The sequence below is a fragment of the Nicotiana tabacum genome, chromosome 15 (assembly GCF_000715075.1).
Source record: "Nicotiana tabacum cultivar K326 chromosome 15, ASM71507v2, whole genome shotgun sequence".
Taxonomy (NCBI): domain Eukaryota; kingdom Viridiplantae; phylum Streptophyta; class Magnoliopsida; order Solanales; family Solanaceae; genus Nicotiana; species Nicotiana tabacum.
In genome coordinates this window covers 115,345,881-115,370,087 of record NC_134094.1, presented here as the reverse complement: position 1 = coordinate 115,370,087, position 24,207 = coordinate 115,345,881, and the positions used below count along the sequence as shown (strand labels likewise).

General features: G+C 37.5%; 2 protein-coding genes across 5 annotated transcripts; both read left to right on the top strand.

Moving 5' to 3' along the window:
• The first annotated feature begins 14,458 nt into the window (after positions 1-14,458).
• Positions 14,459-18,690, top strand: LOC107807142 (abscisic acid receptor PYL3). Of its 3 annotated transcripts, none has more exons than XR_001652834.2 (4): positions 14,459-14,734; positions 15,253-15,468; positions 17,695-17,975; positions 18,079-18,690. XR_001652834.2 is itself a non-coding variant. In XM_016631471.2 (3 exons), the coding sequence occupies exons 1-3, from the start codon at positions 14,636-14,638 to the stop codon at positions 17,911-17,913; spliced, it is 534 nt and encodes a 177-aa protein (XP_016486957.1). In that variant the 5' UTR covers positions 14,459-14,635; the 3' UTR covers positions 17,914-18,690. The 3 variants fall into 3 exon arrangements, 1 of the variants encoding a protein (XP_016486957.1); XR_001652835.2 differs by having other exon boundaries at positions 18,097-18,460; XM_016631471.2 differs by having other exon boundaries at positions 17,695-18,690.
• Positions 18,691-18,844: 154 nt separating this feature from the next.
• Positions 18,845-22,820, top strand: LOC107807137 (senescence-specific cysteine protease SAG39-like). Of its 2 annotated transcripts, XM_075231127.1 has the most exons (3): positions 18,845-19,048; positions 19,938-20,336; positions 22,038-22,820. In XM_075231127.1, exons 2-3 carry the CDS (start codon positions 19,955-19,957, stop codon positions 22,625-22,627), a joined length of 972 nt encoding a protein of 323 aa, XP_075087228.1. In that variant the 5' UTR covers positions 18,845-19,048; positions 19,938-19,954; the 3' UTR covers positions 22,628-22,820. The 2 variants fall into 2 exon arrangements, with proteins under 2 accessions (XP_075087228.1, XP_016486943.1); XM_016631457.2 differs by lacking the exon at positions 18,845-19,048 and having other exon boundaries at positions 19,828-20,336.
• Positions 22,821-24,207: the final 1,387 nt, after the last annotated feature.

Genomic DNA, 24,207 nt, shown 5'->3' with positions numbered 1-24,207 from the left:
TAGTTCTAAGGTTATGTGATATAACTTGACATAAGTCGTACGTAGAAGTGGAAATGTTTTAGATTCTTGGCTATAAAAACGGGATATAAATTATTTAACAAGAGGAGTGAGTATGCTGAGTAAAACAAGCTCAAGAGATTTATTCTTCAATAAGAGAAGTAGTCTTTTCTTACAATGTGTGAACCTGCCCCGTGCTTACAAGGATTCCCCCTTATAGTAGAGAGATCTTACTTTATTTATAATAAAAAATATATTGTGGAGAACCCGTGATGAATTGTCTCTTCTTCGATTCCCGCCAAGATTCTCTCCCCTAGTGCGGTTGCAACGGCTCTTGTCTGCGAGCTCGATACTGGCTCGAGCTCGGTATTGGGTCGAGCCCTCAGCCTTGGTTCGAGTTCGACATTCGGGGTGAGTGTCAATCGATCTGTGCATCTCCGACAACCTTCACGTTGCCTTGCGGTTCGATTTGGTCATGGGCTCGATAATGATACCGAACCGATTCCTCGATCGGTCTTGGAGCTCGAAGCTTGTTTGTACTATCTTCGGAACTCGTCTCGAAGTCTCACTTCGGTCGCTTACCATTTGAACTCGATCAAACGTACGAAAGCCGAAATCTATTTCGACCATATACAGATAGTCCCCTTGTTTCTCAAGAAGAATGTGGTGAGAAGCGATATGATTTTCAACGGCTCGATCGGATTATAAGTTGACATTTTCACTGGGCTCGATCATGACGTACGTGATAGCTGTCCCGTCGATTTAGTCTTTCAAGGTATTTAATGCATGTCAGACGGTGGTCGGCCACCGCTGATACTGAACCGCCACGGTATAAACCTATAAATAACCCTTCCATTTATTATTTACCACTTTTACATCTTCAATCTCCCAAATTTCTTACTCTTTCTGCCTCTATTTCGCCGCTTGTAGAGCCACTTTCATCAGCGTTTAGCACCATCAACCTTTCATCTTCCTTTGCTTTTCTTTTTCTAATATCAATGGCAAAAACTTCAAAAACCGTACCTCAGAAGGAGAAAGCTTCCTCTTCACAGCCGTCCGGCGACAAGGCGCCGGTAGAGGCGCCTCCCCACGAGTATGTTCCTGGCCCGTGTATTCTAAAGATCGATTTTAAGGTTGAAAATCCTTCGTCGGTTCTGGGTCGATGTGAGCATGTGTCGATGTACATATGCTCGATAACAGAGGGCCATCTCGAGGCTGTGAGGAAAGACTATAACTGGGGTTTCGAGGTTGTGTTGTAAATTCCCTCTCCCGAAGAGAGCATCATCACTCATGTGGAGGGGTTTTTAAGTGTTTATACTTACCCCTTCACGTTGGGTCCCGTCGACCCAATGATCATTGATTTTTGCAAAAGATATCAGGTCACCCTCGGTCAAATTCATCCTTCTCTATGGCGCATAGTAACCTTACTTCGCTTCTTCTCCAACAAGGCCGGGGGGCTGGATTTTACCCTAAATCACCTCATACGATTGTATCAGCCTCAAATCTTTTGAGGACTAATCATACTCCATCGCCGGGAAATGAAAGCTTTAATGTCGAGCATCGATGAAGACAAGGATCAGGGTTGGATGGGCCGTTATATTCGGGTGAGGACCCGTGACCTTATCTCGGAAGAGAAGATGTCGTTCCCCGAGGAAGGGAATTTCGACCGTAGGTGATTTTCATAAGGCATTGCTTTTCGTATCTTTCTCTGATTTTATTTGATATCTCCCTCTGATATACGTCTTCCCCTTGGATGCCACAAGCGGTACCCGACCTCGAGGACTGGGTTCGGAAGTTAGCCTCGACTTCCTCTTATGCCGAATGCGCTTGGCGTGATTTGGCGAAAGGTAGGTGGGAGGCCAAGAATCACGGTAAGGGTCATTTCTCAAGTTTTTCGAAACGTTTTTTATACTCCATTCGTTATTGACTTCCTTTCATGCAGGCGTAACCAAGGATGTCGTTTTGAGGCCTTCGAGTGGTGAGGAATGAACCAAGTCCCTGATCCTGAAACCGAAGAAAGATAAAAAGCAAAAAGTTGTCTCTTGGTTAGAGGACCTCAAGCCCAAAACTAGAAGGGTGAGGAGGAAGGCAATCGCTCTTCCGATGGACTCGGTCCAATGACTGAGAGAAGAAGAAGAAGAAGAAGAGGATGCTTTGACTTTGGTGGTCCGATCCGCGAAAGCTATCGAGGTCGCCAGACCTTCTGAGCCGATGACGGCTACACCGGTCGGGGCTGGTTTCGATACCCCGAGTCTCGATCAGAGCGTCCCTAGCGATTCGCCCGTGACCATGATAGTGGGTCATTTGCCTTCTCTTCCGACCTTTTCTGAGTAGGCGTTAAAGGAAGCTCGAGAATTAAAGACCCCCGATATGGGCGGAGGCTCTAGTGTAGGGGATCCTTTTCGGGATCGCTTTACTGGAGTCGGTGATGCCTCAGATATTAGTGACGCTTCTCTTCTCTTAGAAGAGGCCCAACATTTTATTTCTCGGGTAATGATTTTACTGTGCTTGGTTTCTTCGTTCTTTTCTAAACCTGGCTTGTGTTTTTTTCCTTCTGTGTAGGCCATTAGCAAGTTTCGAGCCGACCTCAGCTAATGTGAGGTCGAGCTTCAAAAGGTCTCGGGGGAGAGAGATGCTCTGCGGCTTCTTTGCGGCCAAAAGGACGAGGTTATAAGGGACCTCCAAGGAGATTTGGCTAAGGCTCGTGAAGAAGAGGCCGAACTAGATAAACAGGTGAGCCTCGTTCTGTTAGAGTATGGGTTTGACCCAACTGTGGAAGCTAACCCTTCGTTATCTCAGCTGTAGCAAAAGGTTGAAAAGATCGGGTTGCTTCGGGAAGAAGTCGATCACATCAAGGCCGAATGTGATCAGTGGAAGGAGACTATCGACCGCCTGGCTGCAGAAAAAGAAACTATCTTGGCCAAATTATCATCGGCCGATGTTCAGCTTCGAAGCGTCAAGAAAAAAGGTTCGGCTCAGGCTAAGAGGATCGAGGAGCTTGAAACAAGGCTTGCTGAGGCCAAGGCGGAGATGGAGCAACTGGTGGTACTATAGGTGCAGGTCCAACTATGGTACGAGCTACACCTCGACCTCTACCTCGACCTCTACCTTGACCCCGGCCTCTACCATTGCCCCGGCCTCTCGCGGCCCTAACTGGTGGCACTGGTAGCTGACCGTGTGATCCGGTAGTACGTGTCCTCACTATCTGTGAGAGAATAGATTAACAGAATTTAAGTTTTCGGAATCAACAAATTCGCACGACAGAATACAAGAAAGTAAAATTTTCCTAAGGGTTCTGCAGCCTCTCGAAGATAAGTACAGGCGTCTCCGTACCGATCCGCAAGACTCTACTAAACCTGCTCATGACTCGTGAGACCTATGTAACCTAGGCTCTGATACCAACTTGTCACGAATACTGATACGAACACTCCTCAAAACCTAGTGTCACTGAGTACATGAGCATTTATTATGAATACAAGTCTGAAAAATACAGTCTGTAATAGTCTAAGACCAAATACAGTAAACAAGGAGATAGGGAAGGAGAGGCAAGGTCTGCGAAACACGGCAGCTACCTCTGAATCTCCAAAAAATAAACTGTGCGAAAGAATCAACATCCACTATGTCCGTGAATACCTGGATATGTACACGAAATGCAGGGTGTAGTTTGAGTACAACCAACTCAGCAAGTAACAATAATAAATAAGGAACTGAAAATAGTGACGAGCTATACATTTATAATTCATTTTCAGTAATTCCAGCAAAGAATAGACATGCTTTCAAATCCAACAGTTTAAGTAAAATCAATTTTATACAATTCAAGTTCATGTAATCCGGATGTAGAATCCTTCAAAAATTTCACCACAACAACAGATATCAACTAAGGGCATCAACCAATGAAAAACAAGTACAACCTCTCAGGACAACAATCACTCACTGGGCTCCCAGCCCTCAGCACTCACCCTCAATGGGTACCCGCGCTCACTGGGGGTGTACAGACTAAGGAGGGGCTCCTACCTACAACCCAAGCGCTATAATCTGCATGGACAACTCACGTGCTGCACGGACAACTCGCGTGCCATAATATAAATATCTGGATCCGCACAGCCAACTCATGTGTTGCACGGCCAACTCACATGCTATAGTATAATATAAGGATCTGCACGGCCAACTCACGTGCTGCACGGCCATCTCACGTGCTATAGTATAATATAAGAATCCGCACGGACAACTCACGTGTTGCACGGCCAACTCACGTGCTATAGTATAATAACTCACAATCAGGCCCTCGGCCTCACTCAGTCATAAAGCTCTCCAGTCTCCCGGGCTCCCCACAATCATAAGATCAGCCCAAATAACAATGCTATGATACATCAATAATGAACAATAGAGACTGAGATAAAATAATCAAGTAAGCTGTGACGGAGTACAAAATAACAATTTAAGCAGATAATTCACATGTACACGACCTCTATGGGTCCCAACAATACCAACATATAGCCTAAACATGGTTTCTAGCATGACTTATAATCAAGTTTCCACAACATATATAGAGCACATAACTATCAACAAGTTATTCAGCTTTACAGTTTCCACGGGACGGACCAAGTCACAATCCCCTCGGTGCACGCCCACACGCCCGTCACCTAGCATGTGCGTAACCTCCAATATAATCACATGACACAAAATTCCTGGGTTTCATACCCCCAAGACAAAATTTAATACTGTTACTTACCTCAAGCCGTGAAATTCTTTACTCTGCTATGACTTTTCCTCATGAATTGGCCTCCAAACGCCTCGAATCTAGCCATAAATAATTCGTTTTAGTCAATAAAATTTATTGGAATTAATTCCATAAGAAAATGCTAATTTTTCATTAAAATCCAAAATTTAGCTCAAAACTCGCCTGTGGGGCCCGCATCTCGGAACCCGACAAAAGTTATAAAATCCAAAAGCTCATTCAACCACGAGTCTACCCATACCAATTTTACCAAAATCCGACCTCAACTTGACCCTCAAATCTACAAATCTTATTTCCAACTTTCTAAGTTCAAATATCCGATTTATACCTCAAAATCATGTAATCTAGTCGGATTATTCGATGATAATTCAATATTATGGAGTAGAAATGCTCACAAGGGACTTACCTCAAGTTTTCCTTGAAAAATCTATCAAAAATCGCCTCTCCTCAAGCTCCAATTTGTCAAAAATGGCGAATGGAACGAAGTCCCTGCTTTATAATTCTGCCCAGACAGCCTCGGTCCTGCCTCGATCTTGGCCTTCGATCGGGGTCCTCGATCCTCGGTCTCGATCCTAGTCTTCGATTCTGGCCCTCGATCATGGCCCTCGACCTTGGCCTTTGATCATGGCCCTCGACCCTGGGCTCGATCGTGGCTTGATTCTGGTCCTCGACCATGCCTTCGATCGTGGCCCTCGACCCTAGGCTCAATCGTGGCTTCGATCCTGGTCCTCGACCCTGCCTTCGATCGTGGCTTGATTCTGGGCTCGATTTTTGGGCTTGATTCTGGGCTCAAGTCTGGGCTAGATTTTTGGCAGAAAGAAATTTCCAGCAGAAGGAAATTGCAGCAGTTGTTGTAGTTCAATTTTTGATTCGTTAACCATCCAAAACTCACCCGAGGCCCTCAGAACCTCAACTAAATATACCAACAAGTCCTAAAAGATCATACGAACTTAGTCAAATCCTCAAATCACCTCAAACAACGCTAAAACCATGAATTACACCCCAATTCAAGCCTAATGAACCTTGAAATTTCTAATTTCTACAAATGAATCCGGGACCTAACAAATCACGTCCGATTGACCTCAAATTTTGCACACAAGTCATAAATAACATAACGGAGGTATTTCAATTTTTAGAATCAGATTTCGACCCCGATATCAAAAATTTAACCGCCTAGTCAAACTTCCCAAAAATTCAACTTTCGGATTCAAGCCTAATTCTACCACGGACCTCCAAAGGATTTCCGGACATGATCCTAAGTCCAAAATTACCATATGGAGCTATTGAAATCATCAAAATTCAAATTCAAGGTCGTTTACACATATGCCCATATTTGGTTCACTTTTCTAACTTAAATTATCAATTATGAGACCAAGTGTCTCATTTCACTCCGAATTCCTTCCGGACCCAAACCAAATAACCTGGTAAGTCATAAAACAACTATAATGCATAAATTGAGCAGTAAATGAGGGGAACGGGGTTATAATACTCAAAACGACCGGCCGGATCGTTACAGTTATAATTTATGATAACATGGAGCTTAAACTCATTACCAAGAGTTGACAGATTCTATCTTGATCAATCACTAATTCTACAAGTATTTAATCATACCCAATATCCTTTCAACTATCGCCCTAGGGCCATAGGTGTCTAGTATCAAAGCACAATAAATAATTTGTCAATTACTATGATGATATCACGTCAAAGAAAACTCTTACATCACATTCTTCAAGAGAATATCCTATTGACAGTTTATGGTAATTCTAACCATTAGGAATTATCCAATAAATAGGTTCAGTGATCATATCTCTATATGCATCATCTATTTATGTTATTTAGTCAATGAGATCAACTAATCTTTATCCCATAAAGACGATTACATAAATATTGATCTAACTGGATTACTAATGTCTAAATTAATAATCCTATGATCAAGAACAAAATTTAGATTAAATTGTAAGAGACTTTACTCTCATTATCATGATCTTCATCATGATGACAAGTCTCAAAATTTAATCAAGGACCTTATTAAATTAATCAAGCAATTAATAATAACTATGATAAACGAATATCAAATGCCATATATTTTATATCAAATAACATTCACAAAAATTTGTTCAAATCATCAAATATGAGATTGGATCTAGGGTATATCTAATATATCCCTAACAATCTCCCACTTGCACTAGAGCCAATCACTCTTGTACTTCATTCCCAATTTCCACTTGTGCTTGTCAAACTCCTTTGCTCCAAGTGCTTTATTGAATGGGTCTGCAGCATTTTCCTTTCCATCAACCTTTTGAATCTCCACATTCAATGATCTCTCCTATCAACTGATACCTTCGCAGAACGTGTTTGGATTTTTAGTGTGATCTTGGTTCTTTTGCTTGAGCAATGGCTCCAGTATTGTCACACAATAATGGAACTGCACCTTCTATTGAAGGAACCACACCAAGTTCATTTAAGAAATTTTTCATCCATACAGCTTCCTTAGCAGCTTCACTAGCTGCTATATATTCTGCTTCAATCACTGAATCAGCTACTGTAGCTTGTTTGGAACTTTTCCAACTCACTGACCCACCATTTAAGGTGAATACATAACCAAAAATAGATTTGCTATCATCTCTATCTGAAGAGAAACTTGCATCAGTATAACCTTCAAGTTTCAACTCAGAATCTCCATAAATGAGGAATTGGTCTTTAGTCCTTCTTAAGTACTTAAGAATGGTCTTCACCACCTTCCAATGTTCCTCACCAGGATTTGCCTGATATCGGCTAGTCACTCCAAGTGCATAAGCCACATCAGGACGTGTACATGTCATGGTATACATGATAGCTCCCACTGCACTAGCGTATGGGATCCTACTCATGCGTTCTCTCTCTTCAGGTGTTTTAGGACAATCCTCCCCGTTGAGAGTAATTCTAGTGCCTATTGGTAGATAGCCTTTTTTGAAATTATCCATGTTATACCTCTTTAAGATGCTATCAATGTATAAGGACTGGGAAAGCCCAAGTAACTTCCTAGATCTATCTCTATAGATCTTTATTCCCAATATATAAGTTGCTTCTCCAAAGTCTTTCATGGAGAACTGTTTAGATAGCCAAATCTTGATACTTTGCAATGCCGGTATATCATTTCCTATGAGAAATATATCATCAACATAAAGAATTAAGAATATAATTGTGCTCCCACTAACCTTTTTGTACACATAAGTTTCTTCTTCGCATTTAACAAAATTAAAATCTCCAATTGTCTTGTTAAAGCGAATATTCCAACTTCGAGAAGCTTGCTTTAGTCCATAAATGGATCTTTGTAGCTTGCAAATTTTATTATGATCAGACGGAGATGTGAAACCTTCAGGTTGTATCATGTACACATCCTCTTCTAGCTCACCATTAAGGAAAGTTGTTTTCACATCCATTTGCCATATTTCATAATCATAGTAGGCTGCTATAGCAAGCAAAATTCGAATTGATTTGAGCATTGCCACGGGAGAGAAAGTCTCGTCATAGTCGACTCCTTCTTTCTGACGATATCCCTTGGCAACAAGACGGGCTTTGTAGGTCTCCACCTTTTTGTCTGCTCCAATCTTTTTCTTAAAAACTCATTTACAACCTATAGGTTTTATATCCTTTGAAGGTTCAACTAAAGTCCATACTTTATTTTTCTTCATGGATTCCATTTCGGATTCCATGTTCTTTTGCCATTTCTCATAATCAGAACTTTGTATAGCCTCTTCATAGGTCTTAGGGTCATCATCATTATGATCAACCTCATTTTATACATCATCTTATACCATTAGATTTAATCTAGTTGGTACATGATGTTCTCGTGTAGACCTTCTAAGAGATGCTTGTACAACTTGTTCACCTTGTGCTGGATTTGGTTGTTGTTCAATTTGGTTTGAAACTGGTTCATTAACCTGTTCTTGAACTATATTTAGTTCTTGAACTTCAACCGTTGAAGATGGCAACTTCCTTATCAACTTTAAAACATCCAATAAAGGTTCTTCAACTTGTGTCTCATGATCTTGATTTCGTGTTGATTCATTAGTTTCTTGAACTTCATCAAGTTCTATTTCTTCACTATAATTTCCTTCCAAAAGAAATTTCCTTTCCAAAAAGGTTGCTCCTCAAGCCACAAACACTTTATAGTTAGAATGGTGATAAAAATAATATCACATTGTTTCTTTGGGATACCAAATGAACCTACACTTATCAGATCTTGAGTTAAGTTTATCATATTAAAATCTCTTAACATAAGATGGACAACCCCAAACTTTAATATGCTTAAGATTAGGCTTACGTCCTTTCCATATCTCATATGGTGTTGTAGAGACCGACTTAGTGGGACTTTATTAAGTAAGTATATTGTTGCTTCCAAAGCATATCCCCATAAATTTATTGAAAGATCAGTGAACCCCATCATAGATCTCACCATATCTAATAAGGTTCGATTTCTCCTTTCAGACATACCATTGTGTTGTGGTATTCCTAGAGGTGTCCACTGTGAGAGAATCCCATTCTCTTTGAGATACCTAGTAAAATTTTTACTAAGATATTCTCCACCTCTATTAGACCTTAGTACTTTAATAATTTTACCAGTCTGTTTCTCAACTTCACAACGGAACCTTTTGAATATTGCAAAAGATTTAGATTTGTGTTTCATAAGATACACAAATCCATATCTTGACATATCATTAGTGAAGGTGATGAAGTAAGAATATCCACCTCTAGCTTGAATTTTCATGGGCCCACAAACATCTGTATGAATTAGTCCCAATAATTCAGTAGCTCTTTCTCCACTTCCTCTAAATGGAGATTTGGTCATTTTTCCTTTGAGACAAGATTCACAAGTTGGATATGCTTCAAAATCATACTTGTCAAGGTACCCTTCCTTGTACAACTTGTTAATTCTTTTCTCTCCAATATAACCAAGTCTACAATGCCAAAGGTATGTATGATTTACTTGATCATCTCTTTTCCTCTTAAGACTTGAAACATGCATAATCGAATTAGCATTCACATTTGGTAAGACATAAACATCATGTTGGAGATAGCCATTCACATATAAATTATCACCATAATAAATAGAGCAAATACCATTGCAAGAAAATTCTCAGACATTTCAACCTTGAGAGTCTTAATTGAGCTGCTAAGTCTCGCATTTTCATGATGTGCTCACACACATCTCTCGCATTGGTGAGCTTTGTTGATGAGAATTTTATAATTAAGGTATTGGTAAGTGCCTTATCTAAAGTCTCAAACTGTTCATCAATAGTCTTCAGTAACGCCTTGACACCGATTATACAGTTTGATAGAACCACAAACACCAGCAACAATTTTAGTCTTGATGAACGTTGGTACTCAAGCGGTTAGATCACTTCTATTGTTCATGAAGAGTAATTTCAGCTGAAGTGATGATTTCAGCAATATGTGGTTCGTCTTTCCTAATAGCATAATCAATGCACATGCATCCTAAATGAAGGAGAATTCATGCCTTCCAAATCTTATAATTCTCACCAGTAAGTTCGGAAATATCACATATATCAAAAAAATTTGCAGGTTACATAACTGCAAAAACGATACATACTTAACATAGATTTGAAGCAAATAAACATATATGTCATCATTCACTAATTGAAACCATGTAAAAACTGAATCTAGTGACATAAAAATTGCATGTAGGCTAAATTTTTATTCAATTAGATTCATTCTTTATGATTGAATTGTCAATTTTATTACTACAATGATATTCTATCTTTATAATAAAATTATCAAATTTTAATTCGCAATTCCTGTAAATAACTATGAAATATCATTTAATATTTTATCCTAATCAATTACGCAAAAATATAATAAAGTTCTTAAATTATATTTTGCATAATTAATTATAATATTAATATATTTTTCTTATGTGGTCCTTAACTTTAAATTTTATTCAACCAAAGATGTTGTGGATACTGATTAAATAAAATAACTTAGATCACTTAGACATTAATCTCAAAACTTTAAAAATAATTTAATGTCTATAATTTCATTATGTAATTTTAAACGTAATATATATTTTTATTTGATCAAGGTTGTTGTGGCTAAATCTTAATTAAATAAAACTATACGATCACAAGATATTAAATTAAACCACGAAAGGAATAAGTATTTCTTGCCGGAAATATTATGGGCTCACAAATTTACAACTTTAGAGTATCCGCAAGCTTTCATCTTAATCTTTTCCTTTAGTATATGGTAAACTTTAAAAATAATATTAAATCTCATACCATTAGTAGGCCTTTCGGTAACCTAAAGTCCCAACTTTTTTTTATACAAAAAATTTTAATAAATAAATAACTTAAGATGACTCACACGGTCTGAAAGATAAGTCTTTGTCTAACCTAAAATAAAATATATTTCTTATGAATCAAAGATAAGTCGTCTTCAACCTTCAGTCGGGTTTCTTCGACCCGATCACAAAACCGTTTGCAGACTTATCAAATTTTCATCATTCAAGAAATAAAATTATATTTAAAATTACATATTATTTTAGAAAATCAGTTTCCTTATGATTTCTAACATTAGTTTGCATCAAAAGTTGTAAGATTACATATACGAAAATCATAATGCCATTTTGAATATCTATGCAAACTCCGAAAATCACAAGGTAGTGATTAAAGATGCTCTGATACCATATGTAAGATATTTCACACAATCTAAGGAATGTCTAAGCAATTACAAAGAGCAAATTCACAGCGGAAATAAGAGGATTGGCATAACTCCGGCTATTATTGCGGAGTCGGTATCAGAATTGGAGTCGATTTTTCTACTCCGGCGGGCCTTTTCATGTAAGTCTTCTAAGCACGCAAAACCTCACTCTTGGATGGTATGAAGATTAAAGATTTTTATACTTAGGGACCCATATCCATGCCTTCACTTTTATACTGTTCTTCCATCAAGAACAGTTACTTTATCAGATGAATAAATGGGCAATAGCTAATCTATGACAGCTGTTTTTTTATGAAATGTTTCAAATAATTAAGTTGAAATGGAGTTTCAACTTGTCCAAATTAAACGGACCAAAATTGTGAAATGTTCAATAAAGAACGTTACCAACATAGGACCCACACTCACCCTATCCTTACCTCCTACCCCCACTTTGCTCAACCCCTCCCCACCCCACACTAAGGCTGGTATGTGGGCCGGTCCAAACGGTCCCGGTCCCAAATTAAATGGGTCAAACGGTCCCGGTCTAAATGGTCTTTTTGTAGAAATCGGGCCCACAAACTCATGGTCCCGGGATAAACGGTCCCGGCACGCGGGCTAAATGGGCCCAACGGATAATTTTGTTTTTTAAAATTAAATAGAAATTAGAGACAAAAGATGTTAAAAAAAATATCTAAGGCAATACCTTGTAAATTTTATTATAGAATTGTAACCTAAATTTTTTATTTCAAATTTAAAGTCTAAAAATAAAAATATTGTAAAGAGATATTCAAAGCAATGCTTTGTAATTTTATTATAGCATTAAAACAATATGGCAATATCTTTCTTAATCTTCCTCCCCCCTATTGAGTGAGCACAACAAGGTACTAATACCACCATTGAGAAGAAAAAGAAACTAATCAAGATGTGCCAAAATACAAGTTACATAATATATACTAATTTTTGTTCATACAAATTACATGGTATCTCTTACAAACTTCATAAATCCATCAAGGTCCGGAGAAATTTCCGTTGGTGGTGGCGGAAAAGTAGCTTAGTCATCGCCGCTTTCGGGCGAAGCAGCATCCTCCGCAAGTTCAGCTAGCATTTCTTCGTAAGCTTCGTCTTCCTCTGGTTGTGATTCAGCAAGTCCAAAATTTTTTCTTTCCGAAAGGATCCAATCTCTGAAAAGTACTGATTTTTTCAAGCTCTCCCTCATAGACACTCTATAATCACCGAGTTGAAGTTTTGCTTAACTGAAAGCGCTCTTCGATGCCACTGTTGAAGCTTGAATAATTAAAATATCTCAGGCCATCCTTAAAAGAACCGAAAAGTATTTTTCTTTGTCCTTCCACCATTCCAAAAGATTAAAGGAGCCGTCGGGATTCACTTCCTCAATTCTCTGCGATAAATAAACTTCAAACTCATTTAGTTGTGAAAAATCACTACTACTAGAACCTTGAGAACCCCTAAACCCCGCTCAAGCACTAAGTGCTCTTACTCCCGCAGTTATTTTAGATGATTGAGACTCAGAAGAAGAAGGAGTTGGAACATTTGGTCTAACATGATTTAATTCAACTTGATAAGCATTATAAATAGTTTGAGCATTTATTCTAATTGAAGCTATTGCTTCCGGAAGTTGAGACGGATATGAGGTTTGGTTCGGGGAGCAGGAGGCAGTGGAGGAGGAATAAATTGAGTACTAGATTCGTCACTCTTGGATTTTTCCTTATTTTTACCAAAAAGTTTTTTTAAGGAAGCCATCTTAATTAATCACGTAATAGAAAATAAATAAAATAAATAAAATTATAATATTAAAACTTAAGAGTTGGAACGAGTTTACCGAATTGACGAACAACTTATTGAAAATTGATTATCGTTGAAGACTTGAAGACTTCAATTCACCAACTTCACAATTTTTTCACAAATTGTAACAATAAAGTAAGCAATAGTAGCAATTATAGAAGAAAATTAGAGAGAGATTGTGATAGATTGATGATTTTATAAGAAAAATAAAAGAATGAGGGGGTATTTATAATTGAAAATAGGGAAAAAGTATAATTATAAAAAGTTTGGGGTTAAAACAAAGTTGGGGGTTAAATGACTATTTTGTAAATAGCCAAAGACTATTTTGTGACAGCCAACTACTAGATTTTAAATTCCCCAACGGCTATTTTTGAAATTTGACCGTTGAGACCGTTTGGCCCACCAGGGACCAGTCCGGTCCCGGTCCCAAACAGTCCTAGCGGTCTTTACGGTTGAACATGCCTAGAAGCCCGGACCAGGCCCACGAATACCGGTCCTACCGGTCTTGGCCTGTTTGGCCCGCGGTCCCGGACCGACCCACTTGTCACCCTTACCCCACCCTAAATAAAAATAACTTTATAATCAATGAAATGATGGTTAATATTTATTCAATTTAATTTAGGCATAAATTTGTAGACTTAGTGATATCTTATAAAAAAAATTGCATAATTAATTATATAAAAGAGTATGTTAAACAATGAAAAAATTCACCAAATTATATATTTTTTATATTAATGATAAATAGGTTAAAATAATTTGTCGCAAAAGAAATCAGAATAACAAAATATGCATAATATCGTAAACCAAAAAAAAAAATTATGTTCTAAAGTCAAATCTCAAGAAATGTCTCTGAAATTTAGGAGTAAAATCATAGACTTATTAGTGGCCTTTTAAAAATTGTTTGATTTAATCATCATTATTGCCATTTTATTTTCCGTTAGTAGTGGCACAGCCGACGATCTATGACTTGTGGATCCGAATATTCCATTAGATTAAAAGTAAAAACGAACAAAATGAAGGGGAAAAGCTAGAGGATACATAAATAAAATCTAGAATTATCCAATAATATGCTTTATCCTCTTCAACTAGGCTTTGATTCGCCAATATTGAAATACTCTCTCTTGTCAAAAAAGTAAGTTTCCCTTTTAGTTTAAACCAAACAAATGACCAATGATAATTTTGTTTAAACAAAAGGGACCCCCCTCAAAACCCACTTGCTATGTACAACTTGTATTTGTTTTTTAATTTAAATTAAAAATGAAGCAATTTTGGACCATTCAGCCATCGGAAGTTCCAATGGCGATGGCTTTTGGACTCTTCTAATTCACACTCTCAAATCTTCTACACTATTCTCAAAACCGTTCCATTGAATTTTCACCACGTTTACTCTGAACAATAATGGAGGAAGAGTATATTAGGAGACACCATAGGCATGTGATCAAGGACGATCAGTGTAGCTCTTCACTTGTTAAGCGCATCAGAGCTCCTGTTAATCTTGTAAGCTTGCTCTTTTTTTTTATTTTTTTTTATTTTATATATTTCCCCAATTTCTTCTCAGATCTATATGCAATCAACTTGTTACGGAGACTTTGCGAGATTGAATTGACCTAGGGCAGTGCGTAATTTTTCAAGTTTTATAGGATAACCTAAAAAATAAATTAAATATCTTATGACAAATTGCTAGATTGTATAAAAGTTTCACTGTCACTTAAGGTTCGCTTGGTTTAAAAACAAGTTAAGTAATACAGTGAACAATAGTGCATGAGTTTTTGAGGTAAATATTTCGCTGCTGTTTTGAGGTAAAGAAGAAAATATATTTTTATACATACATTATTGAATTGTTTCATAACCTAAGATGTTCTCCTAGTTTGCATTTGGAGATGGAAATGGCTTTGGTAAACCAAACTGCATTATATACTCCTACTTGATTTCATATGTTACCAATCATTGGATGTGTGACTGAATGTACCATATATATTCTTGCTGAGCTCTTACTGATGTGGTATTTTTCATAGGTATGGTCATTGGTGAGAAGGTTTGATCAACCACAAAGGTACAAACCATTCGTCAGCAGGTGCGTCGTGCAAGGGGACCTTGAAATTGGGAGTGTGAGAGAAGTAAATGTTAGATCGGGTCTTCCGGCCACCACCAGCAAGGAGAGGTTAGAGCTTCTAGATGACGAGGAGCACATCTTTGGCGTGAAGATTGTTGGTGGAGATCACAGGCTTAGGGTATGCATCTTTTATCTTCTTACAGAAAATGCATAGGAAATAATGCTTTGGATGGATGTAGACGTGAGCATGTGTGTAAGACAAGGTGTTTGTGTATTTTATGGTATTTAACTGAAGTTGAATTTATTCAGTAAAAAAGGAATATATATATTCGAGCATCTTTTGAATGGTAAGAGAAGAAATGTATATCCAAGCGTCTTTTGAATGGTAAGAAACCATGTTTCCCGCTAACAATCATGCATCTGCATATAACTGCAATAATGTTGACTATTTTATGCTCCTTCCCATGTTGTGGTTGGGTGGGATAGGCTTTGCATTGTAGAAGGTTTATATGTACTTGAATCCTTGCTATTTTTACTTGGTCGCTACAACTAGATTAGATGTTCCCACCATTCAACTTTCTGATTACTTCTCTAGTATCAAATGCTAGATGTACTTGAGAACTTCACTGAGGAGTCTTTGGCACATGAGTACTAACTTGTCCTTGTTTAGGCGGTTTACCCTTGTCCTCCTTCTCACCTCTAATTTTGTATTTCCTGACCACTTCTTCAACCAGAACAAAAACTGTTAGATATAGATCAAAACAATGTTTATTCCAGCATTCTATTTAGAAAAGCTGATAAATACTTAAGACTTCTTATTTGATTTGGCATCATTATAAGTTAACCATCCATTGTGTGGAATGAGATTCGCAAGAATTTACTAGTTATGCACTATGTTGCTCGGACTCTGCGAAAATGTAGCCGGGTGCGTGTCGGATCCTCCAAAAATAGTGTATTTTTGGAGGATCCGATAGAGGTGCGGCATCATTTTGGAGAGTCCGCGCGACATAGGTTATGCACATGTACACACAACATTTGGACTTGAAACTTGAGCATTCATCGATGTTACCATTGCTTATTCAAATGTCTTTCCTTTGTGGATGTGTTTGATACATAAGCTAAATAAATGCGAAGTACCAAAGTTGACCTTGACAGCAACAATTAAGCGGGAGATGGTAAGTTCCACACATCCCTTCATGTTCCCCTCTCTTTATAAAACATAAGCTTTTTTATCAACTGGGATCCCAATTACTCATGTCAGTAATGGTAAAATTGAAATGTCAATATTTTCGAGACTAACTAAAAAGAAAAGAGTGTCGCATATAATGGGATAGACGAACTTATAGCTGATATCAAGTTTGATCTTGCATGGTTTCTGTTGTGGAACTTTAGTGTTTCAGATGGTAAGCATGTTAAATTGTTTCATTCATAAAAAATGAAGTAACTTTGTATTGTTCATTAACTGTCTTTGGTTAGGAAATGGAGAAATAAATGCCTGGTCAATTTTCCTCCATAACGAGTCATTTTGCTGTTTCTGGAAGAAGTATTGGTACACACGTGCAATGAGAATATAGCATGGGATGTGGGACCCTTTTACCAAAACAAGATTTCTCAGCTTCTTTTTATCCTGTGAGTGTGTAATGCTAATATTTGATAAGTGGAGTGATGGAAAGCAAAATGACCTGTTAAGACAATGAATTTATAAGACTGGTTAGATAGCTTCCCTTGGGAGAAGTTATTCCAAGGTAGTTTGCCTTCAGGAAAAAGAGGTCCAGATTGAGTGGAATGAATGCTGAAGATTCGTTTAGCCCAACTAGTTTGGGATTGAGGCAGTAGCAACAGTTGTTGATTGTGCAGCTATTAGCGGTTCAGATGGTACATGTCGAATGAAGAAGTGAATGCAAGGATAACTTTTCCTTCATGAGAAAAGTGTGCCAAAATAAGATTGTGCAACTCCCCTTCCCCCTTTTCTTATGAAGTATCTGATCCAAATATTTGATTACCATAATGATGCAAAAGAAAAAGACCTGCTAAGGATATGAATTATAAGAATGGATAGACAACTTTCCTCTGTGAGAGGCTCATTTGAAGTTCAAGGAACCTATCTTGCGCTATCTCAACTCAATATGTTAATCTCTTAATATGCTCCTTTTCTTCATTCGTTTTTTCTTTGTCTTCACCAAATACACATAGCCATCATGAAAATATCGTTCTTGCATATGCGTAATCCGAGCCAGCTTTCGTTCCACCCTGTGCAGTAAAAGTTATGGCAGTGTGTATTTGCATCTTGTGGAGTGCTATGCTTTTTGTTTGAGAAATAGAGATATTACTACTTTATATCTACAATAATTCGTTGAGATGGATAGCAAGTGACTGTTTTCCTTTTTCTTTGAAAACGTGGCAGAACTACTCGTCGATTATCACTGTTCATCCTGAGGTCATTGATGGGAGACCTGGAACAATTGTAATCGAGTCATTTGTAGTAGATGTACCAGATGGGAATACTAAGGATGAAACATGCTTCTTTGTTGAGGCCCTAATCCGGTGTAACCTCAAATCACTAGCTGATGTGTCAGAGCGTTTGGCAGTGCAGGGCCATACCGAGCCTATTGATAGAATGTAGCTCCACAGTTTTTGCAAATGCAGCTGTTTGCTGCTGGAGCATACATGGGTTTTGATTAGAAGGTGAGTGTAGTGACAGGTATTGTGTATGTCCTACTCGATCTCAGAAGAGTGTATATATACACATGTATACTTATATTGATGCTTCCTTTTGAATCATCTGAAGGTCACCTCCTGTTTGTAGCTTGGAACCAGGTTATTCTTGCAATTGGCTATTTCGCATTGTGAAGAACCAGTACTGTTTCTGGCAGAAAAAAATATTGAGCATTGGTTGTAAATATCTGTACTTCGTGGATGAGCTTCTTGTTGTCATAAGAATCATATGCTACTGGGGTAACAAAGGCACGCTATTCACTTGTATCATTTAGAGGCTGGTGTGCTATAAATGATTAAAATTTTATTTGTGTAGACTGAAACTATGCTTCTTCTTTCTTTTTTTTTTTTTTTTGGGATAAAAGAGGGGGGGAAAAGTGCCTTGTTTTTTGGGTTGTATTGTTCACCCTTCTTTGCGTTTGGGGTGTGTTATAGGAGTATGTGTTTTCCCTGGAGCATTAGTTGTTCCCAAGAAAATATAGAATTCCCAAGCTATTTCTCTCCTCTTCCTCATCCCCCGTAAAAGAATAAGAATGTGAAGGGAAAATTCCTGAAAATACTCCAAATTTGGAAATACCCTTCGTACATTTTTGTTTTCGGAACATGTTTGTAATCGTCTGTGTATGTTTGCACTGAAAGTTGGTATACAACTATATTTCAATTACAAACTAGTTGAGTTTGTTTATATGAATACTTACATTCCATAGGTTTTCTACAATTTTGGTTTAACGAAGTCTGGTTTGTCAAATCATTCTTGAAATTAGGTAATCAATGTTTATCTAAAAATCATGTGATTTTCTTAGTATTTACACTAATAATCACCGGTTACTTTTTTATAGGTTTCCACCTGGGGTTGATGTTCAGTTTGGGGCCCAACTACTCCCACTTTTGGGGGCAAGACATTTTCTATCAAAGACATTCTATACTTAAGCTCGAACTAAAGACCTACGGTTAAAGATGAAAGATTACTTATAGCTCCATGACAACCTATGATGGTAGAAAATTATGGCACGTAAGTAGAGACAAGTCACCCTAATATTAAGGTAGGTTTAAGTTAAAAGAATGAAGACTCACAGGCTATGAGGCATTCTAAAAAAATAAAACTACTATGATCAACACGCTGGTTTTGACATTCTCGCATATACTCTTGCTATATTTCGTTTCGTTTTCCTTACTAATTTCCTTACTACTCGAGTTGTTTGCTCAAGAAAATATACTCTGCACCCAAGGGTGTGGCCTTATGACCAATAAAGTGGGTAGAGAACCATGAGGTTCACGGTTCAAATTTTAGCGGAGGCAAAAATATTAGGTGATTTCTTCCATCTATCCAAGCCTTGGTGGAGTGGGAGATAGCAGGTACCCCGTGAAATTAATCAAGGTGCGAGCAAGCTGGCTTGGACACCACGATTATAAAAAAAATTTACATATAATTGGAGAAGTAAGGATGTCATTTATGAAAATTCTTTCCCGTAGCTTAAGGGGAAAAAATGCTGTGATCATTATTCTTCTTTCTATTCCGTGTCACATTAATGGCCAAAAGAGAAGTAAATTGTGATTTGCAAATATGACAGCATAGTGGTCGAGTACTCCATTTCTATATTGGCTAATTACTGTGCCGTGGGCCAATGAATGAACTTCATTAGTGCCTATATTCCAAGATTTAGGGAAAGAAAACATATCAGAAAGTTACAAATGAAAGGTTTATTAGGATTATATCATTTGAGGACATCAGGACAACGTGTACGGAGTCTATCTTCATTGTCACAAATCATACATAAATGTTAACAGACATCATCTTGAGCACTATAAATTCCTTGCTTCCTCTAAACATTTCATCTACATTCAAACACAAAATATTACTAGTATTATCACTAGAAAGATTTAGGTAGCGAAAAATGGCTTTGACATTCAATTGGAAGCTTGCTTTTGCAGCTCTACTAGTATTGGGAATGCACGCTTCTCGAGCCTCATCTCGCGGCTTGTATGAAGCCTCAATGGTCCAGAAACACGCGCAGTGGATGGCTCGTTTTGGGCGTGCTTACAAAGATGACGCAGAGAAGGCAAAAAGACTCAAAATATTCAAGGAAAATGCCGAGTACATTGATTCCGTCAACCAGGCAGGGATCCGGCCTTACAAACTGGGCATTAATGATTTTGCTGATTTGACAAATGAGGAATTCCGAGCCACTCACAACGGGTATAGAATGCCTTCTCACCAGAAATCGTCTGAAACCACATCATTCAAGTACGAAAATGTGACTGCGCTAGCAGCTAGCATGGATTGGAGAAAGAAGGGTGCTGTTACTGGAGTTAAGAATCAAGGGCAATGTGGTAAGTCAAACTGACTCATCATCATATTGTTAAATTATGTAACCATTTTATCTAAAAAGTCAAGTGTCAGAGAGAGAACACTTTCAATTATTATGTTTCAACACTCCCCTCGCGGGTGGATATGATTCTTTTATGTTTTTTTTACTTTTCCGGTGGCAGTGAGATTCTGAGGAACTCTTGTCTCGTATTGATATCATATTAAATTGTAAGACCATCTTGTCTAAAAGTTTAAGTTGATAGATGTAACAACTAAAATTTCGTTCCTAAAAATAATAATCAAGACAAGAAATATAGCGACAAATAAAAGTATTTGTATTTCAATAATTTATGCGGGTTACAATCTTTTAACAATCTTAAGTTTAAAATATGTAATCCCCTGATTCTTCTCCTCACGGCCGTCAATTCGAGAGTTTCGCTTGTTCTTGAATTGATGGACTACTTGTTGTTGTGATTTGACCACAAATGCGGAGCTAGGCTTTGATCACAAACGTGGAGGATGGAAAACTTGCGGCTCACCCCTTGGAGACGACGACTTCTTTCTATGCGGAAGACTTTCGAATCACCATTGTATAGGAGAGCTTCAATATGTATCTTTTTCTTCTTCTTTTTGGCCTTATGGAGACCCCTATTTATAGTTGTAGGGGAGGAAAACTTGTGATAAACACATATCTTTTTCCTCCAATTTGATTGGCCAACTTGAGTCATCAAACCTATCATTAAAGCTATGTGATAAGCTTGCATATAATTGGTTGAACCATGTCATCTGAATATTTGACGACATTTGATTGGCCCTTACATTTGACTTGGCATACTACATCACTTATGCGCATGACATGATTTTAGTGGTCCTTGATTTGACTTGGCGCGCCATGTCATTTGACATGTGGCATGTACCTTGACTTATCATTTGAAGTCCGATAAGATGAACTAGCCCAATTAACTCGGGCTCTTAATTAAATCCATATACATATATTGGATTTAAATAATAAATTCAATTATACTAGCATGTAATCCTTGTTTGGGCTAACACGTGTTTGAATTTAACGTATGGTCCAAATAATTCTAATGGACTTAAACTCAAATAAAATTCAATCGTCTACAATAGAAATATTACAATTTTAATTACTTAATTATTTTATGTCTCCAACTCTTATATCCTCCTTTCCATGAATAAAAAAACCTAAGTTGCTTGGACTCTTCACTTTCCATGCCGCAACCGCATCGATACGACGTGGATGTGGGTGTGGGTCTGGTTCCGTACCGGATCTGATCAATCGATTTTGGGTACTTTGACCAAAATTAACAGAGAAATACATGACAAATATATTGATTTCTGAAGTCAAAACAAAGGCTAGAGCACAACCGAAGAAAATGGAGTACTTTGTATGTAGAAATTTTTATGTCAGTCTTTTTCTTTTATCTCTTCTCGGATTCTCCTGTTAATCGATATTTTCTCCTTCTCGGAATACCTTGTAAGTTTTTCACATAATGTCTTATAATTTAGACATATTTTACAACTCTATTTTTAGATATTTGTATCATTTTTAGCCGAATACCCATCCGTATTCCTACGTGGATTCGTATCCCCGAATCTTAAAATTTAGATCATGAAGGACCGGACCTCTAGATCCACACCCGTTTCAGACACCCTCACCCGAGTCCGAACAACTTAGCTAAAAACTAATCAACCTAATAATGCAGGATGTTGCTGGGCATTTTCTGCTGTTGCTGCCACAGAAGGAATCAACAAGATCAAGAATGGTAAGTTGATTTCCTTATCTGAGCAAGAACTTGTGGATTGCGACACGAGTTGGGATATGGGTTGTCAAGGTGGTCTCATGGATTATGCATTCAAGTATATCATCAAGAACCATGGGCTTACTACTGAATCCAATTACCCATACGAGGGAATCGATGGCACCTGCAAAACTGGAAAGAAATCCAAGCATGCTGCTAAGATTACTGGTTACAAAGATGTCCCAGCTAATAGCGAGTCTTCTCTACAGAAAGCTGTAGCTCACCAACCTGTATCTGTCGCAATTGATGCTAGTGGACCAGATTTTCAATTCTATTCTAGCGGTGTTTTCACCGGAGAATGTGGAACTGAGTTAGATCACGGTGTTACAGCAATTGGATATGGTAAAACTAGTGATGGTACGGATTATTGGTTAGTGAAGAACTCGTGGGGAACTAGTTGGGGCGAGAAAGGTTACATTAGAATGCAAAGAAACATTGATGCTGAGGAAGGACTTTGTGGAATTGCTATGGAAGCTTCTTATCCAACTGCTTAAATTAATAGAAATCTGGTGCAAGTTTGCTATTGATTTTTCACTAAAGACCATTGTTGGTCACAATGTTCATAATGTATGTGGTCTGCCTAGAGTTCACTGTATGTTATAAGCTCGTGTGTAAATGGTGATGTTGATCAAAAGTGTATCCTATAATTGTCTTTGAATCTTTGTGCGTGTATCCACCACTTCTGAATTGTCTTTTGCTGGTCGCATACAAGTTACATTGACCCGATTCCATGCATCCCACTAACCCAACTTACCAAATTTTGTGTACTCACTTAACCTATCTACTTTGCTTCTCCTTTTTAGAGTCTTTTACTAATAAGCTTTACACCCGAGTAGTTAGTAGTAAGGAAAGTCAAAAGTCTTATAGACACATGCATATTCATAATAGTCAATTGATAATATCACACATGGGATGATGTAAGGGTGTGTTTGGTATAAAGGAAAATGTTTTCTTGGAAAATGAGTGGTTTTATCACTTACTTTTCTTGTTTGGTTGGTGAATGAAATTTTATTTCCGCAAAATATTTTTTAGTGTTTGGTTAGAGAGTAGAATATTTTTTTTTTAAATAATTTTTTATGCTACTCTCTTCACCCCCTCCTTCCCCCGAATCCCCGTGTTTCCTGTGCCCTCCCCCTCCCCAAAAACAAAATACCCAACATTAAATTTCAAGACTCTATTTTCTTCAATAATTTAATTATTCTTTTAAACATTCATACAAACCCAAAGAAACTAATGTGCTGCTTTACTTTTTCACGCAAAAAAATTATTGAAATCTGCTCCTTAACTAAAAAGAAAATACTCTTCCCACGATATGAAAAGAAAGTAGTCATTTTGTTGAAATAAAAGAAAATATTTTTTTTACATCATAAAAAGAAAATACTTATTTTGTTGAAATGAAAAAAAATACTTTTTCTACCATCATGAAAATTAAGTACTTTTTTGGTTGAAATGAAGGAAAATATTTTTTTACAGCATGAAAAGAAAATACTCAATTTACTGAAATGAAAAAAAGAAAGTAATCTATCTACAACATGAAAAGAAAATATTCTTAATAGTGGGGTGGGGGCGGGGATAGGGTGGGGTGAGGGGCAACGGGGTTGGGTGGGGTGAGGGGGGTTGGGTGTGGAGTTGGGTTGGTGGGGATGGGAAATAAGGTGGGAAAGTAAGAGTTTTGGAAAATATTTTTCATTCTTTTGTTAGGAAAAATATTTTCCTCTAATTAGACGAAAATGAGTTCATGAGAAAAGCTACAAAACATGAGAAAATTAAAAAATATTTTTTAAAAAATATTTACCTTCATACCAAACACAACCTAAGTATTCTATATATTTCCAATCAACTTATAGACTTACAGTTAGCTTAAATTTTTTTCAATCATCTAGATAAAGAGTTTCCAGATTACTCAAACTTCAAACTGCAATTGCATATTCACTACTTTTTAAAATCAATTCAATTTCAAGGTTGGCCTTTCCATGCATAATACTCCTCTCACAAAAATGTTTGTCAATCTTCAAAATCAAATAATCTCCTAAAACAACGAGTACAAGATACATAGTGAAATACCTATGCCTAT